General features: G+C 39.4%; 1 protein-coding gene across 1 annotated transcript in view; it reads right to left on the bottom strand.

The window, feature by feature from the left end:
- Nucleotides 1–17,758, bottom strand: part of med13b (mediator complex subunit 13b) — a 37,049-nt gene that overhangs the window by 5,946 nt on the left and 13,345 nt on the right. The window contains exons 5-23 of the mRNA XM_048159727.1: nt 14,064–14,261; nt 13,781–13,975; nt 13,226–13,385; nt 13,004–13,111; nt 12,191–12,895; nt 9,678–9,894; nt 9,568–9,598; nt 9,370–9,491; nt 8,930–9,014; nt 7,867–8,048; nt 7,577–7,776; nt 4,011–4,915; nt 3,174–3,341; nt 2,870–3,093; nt 2,050–2,239; nt 1,543–1,900; nt 1,245–1,461; nt 970–1,161; nt 35–258 (exon numbers count right to left, since the gene is read on the bottom strand). Coding sequence (XP_048015684.1) covers nt 35–258; nt 970–1,161; nt 1,245–1,461; nt 1,543–1,900; nt 2,050–2,239; nt 2,870–3,093; nt 3,174–3,341; nt 4,011–4,915; nt 7,577–7,776; nt 7,867–8,048; nt 8,930–9,014; nt 9,370–9,491; nt 9,568–9,598; nt 9,678–9,894; nt 12,191–12,895; nt 13,004–13,111; nt 13,226–13,385; nt 13,781–13,975; nt 14,064–14,261 — 4,681 coding nt within the window. The remainder of the gene's footprint in view (nt 1–34; nt 259–969; nt 1,162–1,244; nt 1,462–1,542; nt 1,901–2,049; nt 2,240–2,869; nt 3,094–3,173; nt 3,342–4,010; nt 4,916–7,576; nt 7,777–7,866; nt 8,049–8,929; nt 9,015–9,369; nt 9,492–9,567; nt 9,599–9,677; nt 9,895–12,190; nt 12,896–13,003; nt 13,112–13,225; nt 13,386–13,780; nt 13,976–14,063; nt 14,262–17,758) is intronic.

Below are 17,758 nucleotides of genomic sequence, written 5' to 3'. Positions count from 1 at the left end.
TACGCCAATCAAAGACCAACTCTTGAGTGCTCACCGGTTGGGTACGTCGATGCTGATGATGCAGGTTTCCAGCAGCTCCCCGTACTGGTCAGTGCATGAGGCCAGAAGCCACCTCTGGTCATGTGAAAGGCAGTAGGCCACAAACAGCACGTTGTATTTCTGCGCAGCCTCTCCAAATGTCTCACCCAGCTCAGTCTGTTTGTCCTTGACTGGTGCCAGGATGAACGGTGGTGCGTAGAGATGTAAACACTCTGGTCTCTGTGGGCGGCAAGAACCAAGAGGTCAATATTATTATTTATTACAAAGCTGTGTTTCTCAAAATCTTTGTATAATTTTAATAACAACGGTATATCTCAAATGATCTTCAATTTTTTGATGCCATAGACCCCAAAATGTAAAGGAAGCTGTACATTTTCATGTATAAAGATGCATTTATACTGTGAAATAAATATATATATATATATATATATATATATATATATATATATATATATATATATATATATATATATAGGAGAAGTTTGGAAAAGTAGTTTTTTTTTTTTGGAAAATTCAAAATGGTGGAAAAATTTTCATGACAGAAAATTACGTCATAGGGTGCAATCGTCTTCAGCCAATGAATCAGATAAAAAAAATTTAGTTTCTAACCCTTATGGTTGAAAAGTTATTAGCATAAACGTGTGTAGACTTGGACAGTTGGTGGCGCTAGAGGGATTGAGTTAAAGACTCCAAATTTGCTATGTTGACAGGTCAGACTGTCCTCTATCTCTGTGCCAAATTTCATAACTTTCCCGCAAGCGGTTCTATGGGCTGCCATAGACTCAGAAAGTATTATATGGTAATCTTCTAGATATTTTTTTATTAAGTTTGACGGTTTCATTCATTTTTTTCCACAGATCTTCTAGCACTCCCTTGCGGACCACAATTTGAAAACCCCTTGCCCAATATATTGGCAATTATTAGGTGTACCTCTTTACTCTGTAGTGCAGTGTCAATGGCCAGGCCGGGGCCGAAGCCTGTTAGCGTTTTGACATTAGTGGAGGTTGGCAGACGCCGTCTGCACTGTGTGTAAACTGAGAAAGCCAGAGACTTCAGGTGCTGTGCGTATATATGGCGCTCCTCACTACAGACCGGCTGCAGCAAGTACTGGTTGGGTATAATCTGGTAGAAGAAAACGCAGGATGTTTAGATCCAAGCAAAGTGAAACATTATGATCAGAAAGCTCAAATCAGATGGATTCTTACTTGGACATATACAGCATTCCTGATCTGAGGAGGAAGAAACTGAAGCATCTCCAGATAACAGCGGAGAAGACCCATCGTCCACACGCTGGAATTGCCGCCTTGGCCCGTCTCCTCGTAGCTGAAGGGGTTCACGATGTAGATCACTATAGAGGGAGGATAAGTGACGGCATGGGAGTCTCCGTCAGTCGGCACCCCCACCTTCTCTCTCTCCATAGTGCTGTGACACAGATAAATCACAGATCAGAGGACAAATCTGAGAGAATCAGTAACTAGATCGTTCGGATATGAAAAGCAGTACCTCTCTGCAGGCTCAGACTGGACCTGAGGTTGGCTTGTGGCCGATGAGCTGTCCCCCAGTGTCCCTGCACTCTGACCGCCGCTTGGCTGACTAGACTGCAAGCCCTGAGCCCCAAAGGAAGGCAAGGAATTGGGCTTGGAAGACGGCAAGGTACCTATGCCCTGAGAGGAGGAGGAAGGGGTGGTGGACGTGGTGGCGGCGGCGGTTGTGGTGTTAGTGTTGGAGGTGCTGTTGGTGGAAGGGGTGGTGTTCTGAGAGGCTGTGATGGGGCTGCTGGAGCTGGAAGATTGCGAAGTGCTGGTAGGGTTTCGTTGGGAAAGCAGTGAGTTGTCCAAAGACTGGGATGCCAGACAGGACACTAAAGAGATAAGAAATATTATAGAATTATATATATATATATATATATATATATATATATATATATATATATATATATATATATATATATATATATATATATATATTCCTCACAACATCGAGAAGCTTTCAATTTGCTTCTGCACATACCCAAGTCGTGTCGGCACACTTGCGCGTAAAGTCTGAGCTTGTTGAAAGCCTCGCTGCTGCTGTTGATGGTTTTTGGGAGCCAGTCAGTGAGAGTCTGATCTGTGAGAGGCTGGGATCTAGTATCACTCACAGTCACAATGCCATCAGGGTGAGACTTGGCGATGGGCCTGTGCTGACCGAGCCGACAGGACTGCAGAACAATAAGTAAAATTTATTTGTGTAGCGCTTTTCACAACACACATTGTTTCAAAGCAGCTTTACAGAAAATCATGATGTTAATGTTTATAATATCTTATTTCCTTGTAGTTGCATTTATCAGATTAGTGACGGGTGAGAATATAGTTACATTTTGTGTCAAGACAAGCAATCAAGCAGCTGAGAAATAACTATGTATGCGAATAAAGTTGGACATACTCATATCTCCAACTTTATATAAAGAGCAATGGAGTTACATTTTGCAACCATATAAACAATCACGCAGCTGAGATTTGCTATATATTGCTTTATGTGAATGCACTGTATGTATGCAGGTTAAGTATAATGTACTATATATCAAATTTTTAACATATTGCTGGATGATAATATAGTTCAACAATATAACAAGCAGATTTTCTATACAGTACAAACCACTTAATGTGAGTACTGTGTATCTGTGTAAAGGTTGTATATACATATAGTAGTTGTATAATTTATTATTAATTTTTTAATAATTTGAATTCATTCGTTATGTGGCGATAGAGAGAATTACGAAACCTGTTATGTTTCATTAAACATAATAATTTGGCGTAGTGACATTCCGAAGTCATTAGCATGTTCTAACCTCATATACTGCTGTCAAGTCTCTGAAGAAAGTCTTGGCTCCATTAAGCAGAGTTTCATTGTCGGGACACACCACCATGTATCCGATGTCCCTCTGGGAGCTGTACGGGTCCAGCAGAAGCTTCTCCCAGTATGGCAGAGCAAAAGGAGACAGCACCACAAAGTCATACTCATAACCTACCAGTAAGGTGGGGATGGGGAGGGGCTCTGGAGATTCATCAGTGCCTGAGAGAAAAGAGTTGCGTTAATATACCTTTATAATTTATAAACTATGCAGAGGATGGTGTCTGTTGAGTTAGGCCTACCATACGATCCCCTGCCAGCCATCTTGTGGAACTGCTGCCAGGTGAGGGGGCCCTGGACCCCCCAAGAGCGCACAGACCTCTTTTTCTGAATGGTGTCCTGCAGGACAGGCTGAAGTGACAGCAGCATCCTCAGCACATCCTGGGAGAACAGCATGCTCATATCGAAAGCTGCAAGGACACAGAGAGAAAAGTGTTTTACAAACACACCACATTTTACTTCAGATTTAATGCTAACACATTTAGTTTAAGAAAACCATTTTATAGGTTACTGGTAGAAGGTCTGCATGGGGATTAAAGTCATCATGAAATTACAATTTACGTTAAAATCCCACCACTTTCTTACAATCAACCTCAAGCTCGCATTCAGATCTGTCTCCATCCAATCAACAACTGATTAATAGAACCAAGTCCCATCCAATAATCTGTTTCACTCGGAATACGGAAATAAAAATATCAGTCGCTACTTCCGTTTCATCGCAACAAACAAATCAAAAGTGTGAAAATCTGGTGAATGAATCTAACGATCACAAAGTTGGCTCAGATCAAACCGTGCAAATTATTATTATACTTTGTTCTCATATTGTTAATGTTAACATCAACTATGTGTGACTACATGTATTTAGTGTGCATTAGCGTTATCTGTAGATTTCAATTTCTGTACAGTCTGACAATCTTTAATTGTCATACCAAAAAATTGTTCTTTTAACCTCAAAAAGCAATTTAATGCCCCACCCCCCTGGTTGAGAACCACAGCTCTAAAACTTACACTGAAGGAGTGGTGGAAAAATAAAAGAATAAAAAAAAACATTTCAACAACATCACATGAGGAAGTCTCACCGTTGCGTTTGGCCCAGTGGTGTAAAGAGGAGCTCTTGACCAGCGTCTCATCGACTTTTCCTCCAGACATATTGTCCATGAACTGTCTGCCGTGCTCCAGAGCCAAGTAGCAGTCACTGTAATAGTCCCTCTCCTCCAGGCGCATGGGTGGCTTGAGACTGGAGCTGAGAAGCTCGGGCCTGATGATGGGGGAGAAAGGGTTAGTGCACAGGTCCTGCAGCAGGAGGATGAGATCATCCGGGACCTGCTCTTTAAGGACCGTCCCTCTCTGAAGCGAGGCTGCGCGTACAGCCTCAAAGTGCTTCTCTGTGTCCCGTCCAGCATCCGAACCCCGTCCCATGATGTCCAGCTCATCCTCCAGGAAGAGGCCGGCCCCGTTGCCATATCGACGGTTCATGACAGCGCTAAAACCGCAGGTGCAGGGGTCCATGCTTGAGTACTGAGAGTCCATGTTGGGATCACTGATGTAGACGCCAACATCCGCCCCTGTGATGTTCATGTTGCAGACGCAGATGCAACAGCTGTCGAAGTTACAGTCCTTGAAGAGGTTCATTACCGACTCGGAGAGGATGAGGGTTACGTATAAGCTGTGCGCTTCCGGGATGGAGGGCACCGTGGCAGGCTCGACCGAATTTAAAGGTCTGCAGGTGGAGGGTGTAGAGGCGGGAGAATAGAGGTCGGAGTTCTCGTATTTCAGCGAGCCCTGGACGCTGGCGGGGCCTCTGGGGGTGCGTGGGGTCCGAGGTGTCCGTGGCGTTGGGGCGGAGATTCGAGGGGTGGCAGGGGAGGGCAAGATGCCAGCGCCGCTGTTGCTGGGTGGGGCACTGTTGGACATAAAGGTGTTGTGTGTCTGAGGGGTGCAGCTCTGATCCTGTTCAACTGCACTTCCTACACTAGGGATGTTACTGTCAAAGAAGAGGAGGACAAAGTGTCACTTGCAGTGGTCAAAATATCAAAGCAAGTGGTATTTTTGTGAAAGAAAAATGGCACAAGCATACATTCCAAGCAAAATGTGTGTCAAAAAGAAGTTTGTTTTTTAAACTATAAACAATAGATGAATTGTCCAAAATAAACAGAAATAAGTATTTTGCCACTTTCTCTTTGTCAAATCGGTAGGAATATTTTCACCTCCTGGGTTAATTCAATTCAGGGAGACATAATCCAATACCAAATCGAAAGTTGTAACGCATGTCTGACATGACACGTGGTATAATAACGTGTCGCTAAGATTTTTTGCATTTATTTGATTAAAAATAAAGTAAAAACAGCAATACTGTGAAATTGTATTACAATTTAAAATAACTGTTTTATGTTTTAATATATTTTAAAATGTAATTTATTCCAGTGATGGCAAAGCTAAATTTTCAGCATCATTACTCCAGTCTTCAGTGTCACATGATCCTTCAGAAATCAGCTGATTTGGGGCATGTTTAAGCTCAAACCGGTGCGCAACGTTTTGCTACGGTTTCCGGGTTGAAAACCTGGAAACGGTCTGTAACGGGTTTGAGATACGTTTTCCCTCTTTTTTTGGGTGTGTCAGAAATGTCAGCCCAATCAGCGACAAGATGTATATAAACCACGCGGTATTAAAGAGACAGCTCGCACAATGGGTATTAATGTAACATAAAAATACTATACTTCTATATTTTGCTATTGTATTGTCAAGTAACACTTTAATAAACTTTTCTATACTCCTCTGATTAAATAATAGTAAATATTACAATATCATAGCACAACAACAGTGATCAGCAATAATGATAAGCTGATCATTTTACTCACAATAAAAATAATATAGATCAACACAGTCTCGGAGGTAAGAAGTGGATTATCCTTCAATCAAAATGTTTGTCTTTTCATGCTGAAATGCAAGGCAAATGTTGTATCACAATAATTAGAAGTTTCCACAAACCCCTTCACTCGACTGGGATGTTCTCTTTTATTCTGGACAGCAAGTGCAGTGACTGTAACATCGAACGTATTAAACACGTATTTATACCGATTTAATCAGGCTCTGAAAATTCTTCAAAAAGAACACAAAGAATGGCCTTCTCAGCTGCCATAGTTGCAACTCTTGCGTCATCAGAACAGGGTGTTCAATGCACCACCGTTTCCGTTTAAAAAATGTTTTGCAAAGTTTTGTCAGGGCTGAACGCAGTCCAGGTGCTTAAGAAATATTTCTTACTATTATCAATGTTGAAAATGCTGTTCTACTTAATATTTTTGTGAAAGCCCAAACATCGGTAGTGTATATCTGTTCTAAACCACCAATAGAAACAGATTATGCCAGTAAATACAGAGGTCATGACTTAGGCTATGTTCAGACTGCCAGCAGATTTTATCCAGATGGGTTTTTGAAAATATGGACAGCAAAAAACAAAAACAAAAAAAGAAATCTGATTTTTTCCCACCAAATCTAATTCAAATCACATTTGGAGGTGGTATGAAATGTGATTCCAATCAGAGTTTTACAGATGATGCTCTGGCTCCTCAAATCGGATTACAAAATGTCTTTTGCATCACTCTTAACGCAACACACAATGATAACGTCAAAACTGGTGACCGAAATGCCAGAAGCATCCATACAGTATTCAAACGGCATGTCCAAAGATTTTGGCCATGACTACAGCACGGAACATATATACCAGTCTCCTGCACTGATACTCGACAGGGCGCTTATTTTGAGAGCGAGATGGTGCACCTCCATTTTCCCTGCATCTGTTTTGAAAGCCTCGTTACATATGAGGGAATGCCTATGACATTACCAAAGCAACCCATGCAGATAAATTGGTTATGTCTGGACACATAAATCTTATTTGAACACTTGCAATTAATAGTGCGGACAGTCTGCCTAAAAAGATCTGATATGAGAAAAGAAAAAAAAAGAAAAGACAGTTTGCCTGCAATCTGAGCATAGCCATAATGTTAATTTATCTACATCCATCAAATTGGCAAACATTACAGAGATTGTTTAATATAGAATCACAATCAGTGAATCAACATCTCCCTTGTTCTCCTCCAGTTTAAGTGCAACTACACCAATGGCTACTCTGTTGGGAACGGTCTTCAAAAATCCACTACAATCACAGTGGAAACACTTGGTAAGTTATTCCAAAATAGATCCCAAAGTGAAGTTAGTTTAAAGAAAAGCACTCAGATATGGTAGAAAAACATCTCAGCATTAAAACAGATGCAGGTACATATTCTCCAAGTTGAGTGTGTGCTTGGCATCAATGCTGTGGACGCATTCCTCAATTAAGGCTGCACTTTCATTAATACTGAATGGCTATATTAGGCTGGCAGCTGCTTGGACTACAAACAGCAGAGAAGAGTGTGTTCTGTGCTTGTTAAAAACCTGACCCACTTACATCAACCACCACCTGCTACATATACAAGAATCCCCTCCTAAATCAAGTAAATCAATCTGTTTAAAAGCCTTTTAGGCTTCCATACATGACAAGAAGCTTAATTAATCAATGTCTCAAAGTTTTGTTTGTTACAAAACAAGAGAACAAACATGCAAAGTCTGACTTAGAGGAAGAAAATGCCTAATTTCTTGGCTGGTGTACCTGTCCTTGTTGAGGAAGGTCATGGCTGCCATCGGCTGCAGCATCTCCAGTTTGCCGACTGTCCAGCTTGGCCGGTACACACAATCTTCTGGAAGCTTGATAGGAAGCAGACACTGGCTGGGCAGCGTCTTCAGAGGGGCGTAAAGAGAGCAGCCGATGAGCGCTTGGCAGGACTCTGACTTAAACACGTAGGAGAAGTCCTGAAAATATGATAAAGAAACAAAGTCTTGCATCACAAAATGCCTCTTTATGAGAATATTCCTGGGAACTCTCAGCCTTAAAGTTCCTACCTTAATCTCTGAGGGTCTGGGGCTACAGAAACCCTCCTCCACCTCCATCTTGAAGTTGCCACTGATGGCCCCATCCAGAAGAGACAGGCTAGCCGCTGACTCCGTATTGCCCATGTTTATAGGAGAGTAGCCCTGCTCCAGTGACGGAGGGGTTGGGAACATCTGGTGCAGGTCTGCTGAGCCTAGATCAATAAACACACACAATGAAGGAACAGAATTTTGGCACTATAAATAGAAAATAGTTAACAGATGCCTGCCATTACCAGTCTCAGTCTGTGATGACTTGTGCAGCCATATAAGCGTTTTTGTTTGAGAAAACATGAAGCTATCGGATTCTGTAGCTCTATAGTAGCCATGAAATAAGTAGAAGCCCATGCAATGACATTTCTAGGGATGTATTAAAAATATGGATAACCTATACTATTTTCAAATAAACAAAAATAAAACACTAAAAACAAAACTCATTTGATTCAATGATGTATTAGTTATTTTAGTATTTTTTTGTATATCATTATAGTATTTATATATTATATTATTTACTCTGTTTTTTTTTAAATTTTAGCTTAGTTTTAGTAATTTTAGTACTTTGACTTCAACAAAAACATAAATTAGAGTAGTTGCCTTGGAAAGTAATGAAAATAAAATACGTTTTTTGTCTAATATTCAAGCTAGACAAGCGAATTTAGGCATCACAACATTATAATGGACAGTATAAAAAAAATAAATTATCACTGTGAGATTAGCTGAAGATTTAACATTGTTGTTAAAGTTAATTGTTATTAAATTACTAAAGATTAGCTTTAAATGAGATGATGGCAAAGATAATGTAAATGTAAATGTAAATATACAAACAAATATTTTGGTTCTAAATAACCAATATGGTACCAATATAAGAGCCATTCCTACAGACTTAACAGCATTAATATCAGAATTTCCACTCTTTATATGGATAACATTAACTTATACTAACACATTCCAAACCAAACCGCTCAAACACTTCCAGTAACAGAAGTTATTAGATCATAATATAAATTCAGCAGGGGTTATGATGTGGAGCACATACAAGGCAGGGGGTCTGGAGCTGCAGGTTTTGGTTCTTTCCCACCAAATTTTTCCTCCGCTCCACCAGCAGCTCTCCTGGATCCAGGCTGTTTGGAGTAAGACAAAGACAGGCTCACTTTAATTGCTCCACTGTTCCCCTAGTTCAGCAAATAAATAACTTTATGACCACCTAAGAGTTTTTCTAATGAGGCAGGAGATCCAGAAACAAAGCGGGAAACTTACTACTGACCCCTCTCTAATTTTGGCACCAACATGCATTATCACCATATCCAACAGATTCATTACTGTTGGGGCTTCACAAAACGCGATTCATGCCAAAAAGTGATAGAAAACAGTTGATTTACACTGTTTAAGTTAGGATAACAAGGCCTATTTACTTTGCACATCACAGTTGCGTGCATTTAGGCAGTGGTTATCTGGCGAGTTCATAACAGTACTAACCGTCAGGTCATCCTCGTCAGAGTTAAAGAGGTTGTCCAGGTCATTGATAGACACAACCAGATCGGTCTCATGGATCAAGCTGGTGGTAGGAAGTGGTTTACTGCCACCTGACCCCTGGGCATCTGTATGCAAACAAGGTGTGCTCAAGATCAGAAACATTTCCAGAAACACTGAAACAGCTGAGGAAATAATACTCACCATCAGAAGATGATACGCTGCCATCGTCCCTCTAAAAGTAAAATAAATAAATAAATAAGACTGTTCAAACACAAGCACACATCATTTTTCTAAGAGAATCACTGTCTGACCTTAGTTCTCTTCCCGGTTTCTCTCTCAGGTCCAGGCTTTTTGTCTTTATCAGAGAACATAAACTCCTCGTCTCCTTCCACAAATGCGTACGGATCAGATTCTCGCTCCTGGCCTCCGTCGCACACAGCTGCAGAAAGGTACTGGTTTTTCTTATGTTCGTACATCTTCACCAGCTCTTCAGACACCTTCAGAGGCTTTTTGGAGGAGGACATAAGCCTGCAAAAAAACACCCCACACTACATTACACCACTACATAATGGAAGAGATTGAGTCCTACTGAATAACTGATGAGTATTTTTTCTATCAGGTTGATATCAGCATTATAACTGTATTTATCATGATAGATAGATAGCTTAATTACTTAAGATGGCATTAGTAGGGCTGGAACAATGTGTTGACATAACCAATTAAGTCAGTTTGCATGGAATGTGTCAATGTGTCATACTGTTTACATTCATCCCAAATCCTGTATGTCATGTTTCACACAAAACAAAACTCACACGCAGCTCAAACATATCCTCTGCACTCGGTTACAAAGCATTTAAAAGTCTGTGTTGGTTGTTCTGATGGATGAACTCACACCTCATTTGGACAATTATTTAAAAACACGATGAATACTAATGCTGATATTAGCGATACTAACGCTGAAGTAGGGCTGGGCAATATATCGCATGCGATTGTCACGCGCATTTCGTCAGTAAAGCCGGTTCCCTGATTACCGCTAAATCGCCATCACCTGCTTTCAAATGGAGCGGCATTTAATAGACAGAGCCGTAGTTCACTGACAAGCTACGCAATATCACGTTCATTATTGAAGGCGATTCATCTGCGATATGAACACAATATTGCGTGGCTTGTCAGTGAACTACGGTTCTGTCTATTAAATGCCGCTCCATTTGAAAGCAGGTGATGGCGATTTAGCGGTAATCAGGGAACCGGCTTTACTGACGAAATGCGCATGACAATTGCATGCGACATATCGCCCAGCCCTACGCTGAAGGCAGTTGTGACAACTATTCGTTCGTTCATTCAGATATGTATTCAAGCAGGTACTTAAAATCTGCTGAATGAACAAAACATTTCAAGACCCACAACTCGCTGTCAATCCCAAACAGTGACTATGAATGCAGCCATCATGGACATTTGTATTACTGAGAGATGCCTTTAAATTCTTGGCACTTTTTTTTTTTTTTATGAGAAAAGGTGTGAATAAAACATTGAAAGATGAATGGCAGAAGTAATGGTTATTATTTATTGGTAGGTTAACTAAAGGATTAATCCACTGACCAGAAAATAATTAGAATAATTTTAAGAATAATCTATAGATTAATCAATCATCAAAATAATCGCTACAGTCCTACTTTAAAGAAATTAATACTTTTAATTAAATTAATGTTAAATTGATCAAAAGTGACAGTAAAGATTCAAAATGTTGCAAAAGATTTCTATTTCAAATAAATGTTCTTTTTAACTTTTTATTCATCATTCTCTTCTTCTGAACTGTCACAAAAATGTGACACTTTATTTTTTAATAATAATAAAGTGTCACATATTTCAATAAATATTATTAAATTTTTAAATAAAAATAATGTAATATTATAGGTTATAAATAGGGCTGCAACGATTAATCACGATTAATCGTTTGCAAAATAAAAGTCTATGTTTACGTAACATATGTGTGTGTTCTGTGTATAATATATATATATATATATATATATATATATATATATATATATATATATATATATATATATATATATATATATATATACACACACATACATTCATGTATATATTTAAGAAAAATTTTATATTTATATATAAAATATGTTTATATGTAATATAAAATATATATAAATATATATATTTATAATACATGCATATATTTCTAAACTTTATACCTGTATGTGTGTGTATTTATATATACATAATATTTTGCAAACGATTAATCGTGATTAATCGTTGCAGCCCTAGTTATAAACCTGCACTACGGCCAGCCATAGCCACTAAATCAAAACATCAGATGTGGAGCAAAAACCTGAAGGTAAACTCTTTAGAGAAGTTGACAGTCAACAGTAACTGAAATCATTTCTCTCTTCAAGCAAAACATCATTAGGTCACACAGAGTGCACTACAATATTGGGCCAGCAACTAGTGGAAAATGTTTTTTCACCAATTACTTTTTAGCAAAGCTGCCCAATGTTATTGACAACCACTGAATCAAACAACTCGCAAAAGGGCCAAAGTAAAGTTCTTTGTGGAAGCATAACTTGCCTTTTACATTCCATAATTAAGATGTTTAAAGGCTGACCTATTCTCAAGCAAGATGAAAAAGAAGCTTTCTTTTTCAAAAAGGCAAGGCCATGTTTTAAAAAGCAATTCAAACGATTTTCTTGAGAATCCATTCTGCCCAACAAACAAAAACTGTTAATAAATGCACTCTTGGTATTTAGTGTGATTATAGAATAATAACCACAATATCACTATTTAAAGTAGAGGCTAGAGAACTCACTCTGTAACTGAGACAACACCGTCCTGGCCTCCGGTCCTGTTACCATCCTCAAAGAGCGTGACCACAGGAAGCTGAGGTGTGTGGAAATCTGCATTCTTCCCTCCAGGCACCCTAAAGTACCTCCAGGGGTTTTGCGATGTGTCCTCATGGGGGTTTATGGCAGAGCCCATGTATATGGTGGCTTCTAGGGACTCTGGGTATGGAGGTGGGCAGGGTAAGGGCAATGGGTCTAGTACAGAATCATCTGGGGGTTTCTGGGGCACCAGGCAGGGCTCAGAGGAAGAAGGATAGAAGTGTTGGTGCAAGGGCGAGGAGGAACTCTTTAGGCCATCATTCGCATCCTCTCCACGCTCACAAGGGTGCGGGCTGAGCGGCGGGGGCTGAGGGGAGCCGGCCATCTCGTCGGCTGAACCGTGCAGCATTGGGGTCTTGCTGGAGGTGACGTCGGCGTGGTGGAGGCTGGGGAAGCGGCTATCCTCGTGGCCCTGCAGACACAGCCTGTGAACACCATCTCCCTGCTCCAAGTTGGGCTGTTCTTCACATAGAGAGCTGCGGTGGTGGAAGGGTGTCTGGGGTCTCTTCTGCTGCTTGTCCCCCTTCTCCAGCTTTTCCGCCATCTTGTGTTTGGTAGAGGGCTGAGGAGGTTGGCCAGCAGATGGCGGAAGCCCTGGGGTGCTACATGCCCGCTGTTTCTGGTTCTTTAGCCTAGAGTTAAAAGCGAAAGATCTAAATGTAATCAGCCAGCTTTCATTCATTCACAAATTTTACATAATTACATGTAATTTGTTGCAAATGTGCAGCTTTTGAGCACACCTTGAGCAACTGCACTGTGACCTTTGAGATGACTCTACGAAGTCCCAAACAGAAGCTTTGTCCGTTTCTTCCTCGCAAGCTCCGTTAGACATGGTTGAAAACTTTCTCCTGCAAAAATAAACCATACCAAATGCCTGAAGTTCATACTCAATAATAATAATTTCCCATTGCCAGGTTATTTACTCTGGCTGATTAGTCAAGCTGTTGTTTTTATATTCATACTTGTTCTGGGCTCGGTTAACATTGCACTCCTGCCAGACTCGTTCCACCATTTGGCTGGCTAGGCGACGGGGGATCTTGCCTCCATGATGACTGCTGCTGTCCACACTAAAGGCGCCTGACATAGCTGAGAGTTTCACCCACTTCTGGGCAGGCTGAGAGACTGCAATAGGGAAAAAAAAAAAACCTTACTAAAACATTACATAACTAATGCCTTTGACAGAAAATGAGAATGCAAGTCCTTATCCATAATTCAGCAAATCATTCTTGTGAATAATAAAAATAAACAAATAATAGTAAAATAGCGTAAATATACACTGTGTGTGTGTGCGAATGTATAATATATATATATATACACACACACACACACACACACACACACACACACACACACACACACACATATAGGTTATTTAAAATATAAATAATCACATAACCAAACATTTTTCCATTAAATCTAGCCTGAATTAAGGGGAATCAAATTTTGTAGTACCTTAAGTTATGAATTTTGAATATTTCCTCATTTATTCAAAATTATTGAGAATATAATAGTGGTACCTGCTTGAGCCTCCTCAGGTGAAGTGGGAGGAGTCAGAGTGACCGAAGAGATGCCAGTATCTCCATGGACCACCTGACTGTGCTGACCTCCTGAGTAAGAGCCCAAGGAGGTGGAAGAACTCACTGTGGCCATGACCGGGATGTCCGACTGGGCCACCAGCACCAGGCTGGCTGGGTACACCATCCTGACCCCAGCTGCACCACATAAATTATTACTCGACCTACAGATCATTTGATATGACCATGAACTCACAATATGTAGAGCTGAAAGTTTCTTTCTTACCAACAACAACTTCAACAGCAGCCAAGGAATCATCCTCCCAGTCAAGGTCATCCATCTTGTCATCCGTGACCTCCTTGGTGTTGGGGCCTATGGGATAGAACTGCTTCCATTCTTCGATCAACTTCTGGGTCGGTGGGTCTGAGAGTTTGAAGGACTGGCCTGTCAGAGTCCCACTCAAACCATACGGAGAGAGGATCACTGGGGAAAATCAGGCAGTGCATGAAATGTTATGTCAATGTAAATGCAAGAGTGATACTTCCTTGTAAAGTCTACGTTCATTTTTTAGTAACATGAGAACAATGCTTAGGGCTACAAAGTAAGCCATAAAACGAAAGTCAAAGCTCTGTTAATATTTCATACTGACATGTTCACACTAGATCTGAAACAGGACGATACATAAAATGCAAAGAGGCACTTCCTTTTCGAAACATCATGAAACATGTTTGTGAATGTTCACGGATATTTCTCGTAATTATTCAGGATTCCACAATTAAAAAATGCAAATGCACAAAACAGTGCATTCATGTTGCTGATGCAAAGTACAAATTCAAACAGATTGGCATTTATTTGTATATTTCATTTTTAGACATTACCATTCAAATGTTTGGGGCTGGTAAGATTTTTTTTAATGTTTTTGAAAGAAGCCTCTTATGCACATCAAGGGTTCATCATTTATTTGTACATAGTAAAAACTAATATTGTTACAATTTAAAAAAAACAACTGTTTTTCATTTTAATATGTTTTAAAATGTAATTTATTCCTGTGATGGCAAAGCTGAATTTTCAGCATCATTACTCCAGTCTTCAAGCTCAAGAAACATTTCTAATTTCTTATTTTAGTGTAAATCATGTTTTGTTTTTTTTAAGGATTTTTTGATGAAAAGAAAGTTCAAAAGAACAGCATTTATCTGACATAGAAATCTTTTTAACATTATAAATGTATTTACTGTCACTTTTGATTAATTTAATGCATCATTGCTGCATGAAAGAATCTATTTCATTGAATAAAAAAAAACATCTCTTACTGACCACAAATGTTTGAACAGTAGTGTAAACTGACTCTCTATTTTCGCAACATATTTATAAAATGAAATAATATATTCGTGAATGTGAATTGCAGTGTGCATATTTGGTAACTCCATTAAAGCAAAATGAAAGTAACTGGAGCACAAACAGTTTTGCATTATCTCCACTCCTCCTCCCACAACTTCTGCAGCTTTCCACACCTACAATTACACACTATTCAAAACTGTGGTGAGATCTGATCTGCACAGAACCAGGGAGTTTCATGACACTTTAACACAAACCAAACAAGCCAAGTGAAAACTTGGCATGTCCCAACATGGGTATGAGTAATAAAAATAAAATGCAAGAGAGTTCTTGTGATGTTTCTAATAGGCTAATTCAGCATAATTGTGAAAAGCAAGAAAGATACTCGTTGCAGTCATTAAAAAAAAAAAACGCACTAGCTACATTATCAGTCATCTTCATTTCCATGAAGATAAGCATTACTTGAGAGGATGTTTGGCACCAGTATACAATAAGACAATAAAATATGAAGGGATAATAAAAATGAGTGCACTTGGCATTCAACATCATTGCTTTTGCAGAATCATCTTACAAGAGTCTAACATAAGCATTAGATTGCCCTCTGGGAGATGGTTAATGAACTAACACATGCCAGACAACTGAGCACAAGCCCTGTGAACAAGCTCTGCCAAAGTCAATCTTCAGACATTACAGTGAGAACAACTGGAATAAAACAAAATGAAATCAATCAATCCATGACTGTTAGCCACTTATAATGCAGCACAAACAAGCTTTAGATAAGGATGTCTGTCACCGCCAATCTTGAGGAACAAGGAAAGGACTCTTCCTGTTAAGTTAAGCTATGGAAGCTTGTTATGAACTCGCAATTCTGAGAAAAAACAAAATCAGAATTGTGAGATGAATAGATGAATTTACTTATGTGTTTTTTTTTACTCCATGGCAGAAACATTCTTCGTGATCCCATGTTTCAAACTTTAGTTAGTGTGTAATGTTGTTGTTGGAGTATAAATAAAATCTGTAAAATTTTAAAGCTCAAAGTTCAATGCCAAGCGAGATATTTTATTTATCAGAAGTCGCCTACATCGAACGGCCAGTTTGGACTACATCCCTCTACTTCCTTCTTTAATGACGTCACTAAAACAGTTTTTTGACTAACCTCCGCCCACAGGAATACACAAGAGTTGCGTTTGTAGATTGTGTTTGTCGGCATTTCGTCGAAACGCTGTTATTTTCATCCCGCAGTCCAATCACCGGGTCTGATTCCGGCTCAAATTGATAGGGTAAAATTAAAGACATGTTTACAATAACACTGAGCGCGTGCATCTCCACGTTATGGTAAGAGGCGTGACCTTTCCGGGCACGGTGCGCTCAGAGCTGTCGAATCACAACACAGGAACCGCTGGCACAATCAGAACTCGTTACGTATTTCTGAAGGAGGGACTTCATAGAACAAGGAAGTCATCAGCCCGTTTTTATGACAGTGGAAACAGCGGTATACAGATAAGTAAATTATGTGAAAAATACTGTGTTTTTTTACACGCGAAACATGAACACATGTTATATTGCACACTATAAACACAATCAAAGCTTCAAAAAACCACGAAAAACGGGACCTTTAACTTTTTTCCACAATTGAGAGTTTGTCTCTCAATTCTGATATTATTTCTCTTTATATATAGAGTTTATAACTTGCAACTATAAACGCAAATTTATAACTCACAATTGTGACTTTATTTCTAGAAATACAGTTTCTCTCTCACAATTGACACTTTCCCTCCGAGTTTAGATAAAAAAACCCTTGAATTATAAAGAAAAAAGTCAGAACTGTGAGATACAAAAACCACACATGTAAGAAATCAAGTCAGAATTCCAAGTTTATATCCTGCAATTCTGAGAAAAAAAGAATTGTGAATTATGTCGCAATTACTTTATTTTTTTATTCCATGGTGGAAACAAGCTTCTATATTAAGCCCTACAAAAACTCAGGTATTACAACCGTTTTTAGCAGCATGTCATCAACAGATCAGAGCTTTATTCGTATTTAACCTGGAATACTCTTTTAAAAAAAATAATAGCACAAGAGGACAGGTTGAGGAGAAACACAGATGCATCTTATTCAGGATAAAACACACTGTTCCAAGCCGTAATGCAAGACACAAGCTTGTGAACTCAGCACCCTGGAGGGAACAGAGGTGATGTAAGAAAGCTGAAAGCAGGAGAAGTACTGAATCTGGAAAACACCTCATCAGGGCCACAGTGGGGCTACACTGAGATAATGACTACCACAAGAGAAGCAGAGTCTCAGTGGTGTTAACATGATGTAGGCCTTCCATTACTGCACCCTTGAGCAGAGGAGAAAACGTTTTTGCCACCAGTCTGACTGAGGCAACGACAAACCACAAAAAAGACAACAGAACAAAGGGGAGGGTTTATCATCTTTTCAGTTTCAACACTGAAGTGTAAATTTCCCACTCAAGTCTACTGTCATTATGTGTTTCACTGTGAGCACAAACATTCCACTCTTTGCATATTATAACTGACTTATTGTGACAACAATAATATAAAAATAATAATAAAAAAAACCTCTACTTGAGTTTAACAGCATTTTTTTCACATAGACGCACAAGTCTGGTCCACATTACAGC

The sequence above is a fragment of the Megalobrama amblycephala genome, linkage group LG16 (genome assembly GCF_018812025.1).
Source record: "Megalobrama amblycephala isolate DHTTF-2021 linkage group LG16, ASM1881202v1, whole genome shotgun sequence".
NCBI lineage: Eukaryota > Metazoa > Chordata > Actinopteri > Cypriniformes > Xenocyprididae > Megalobrama > Megalobrama amblycephala.
Note: the sequence above shows the minus strand (reverse complement) of the source record. Positions and strands in the feature narration are given on the sequence as shown.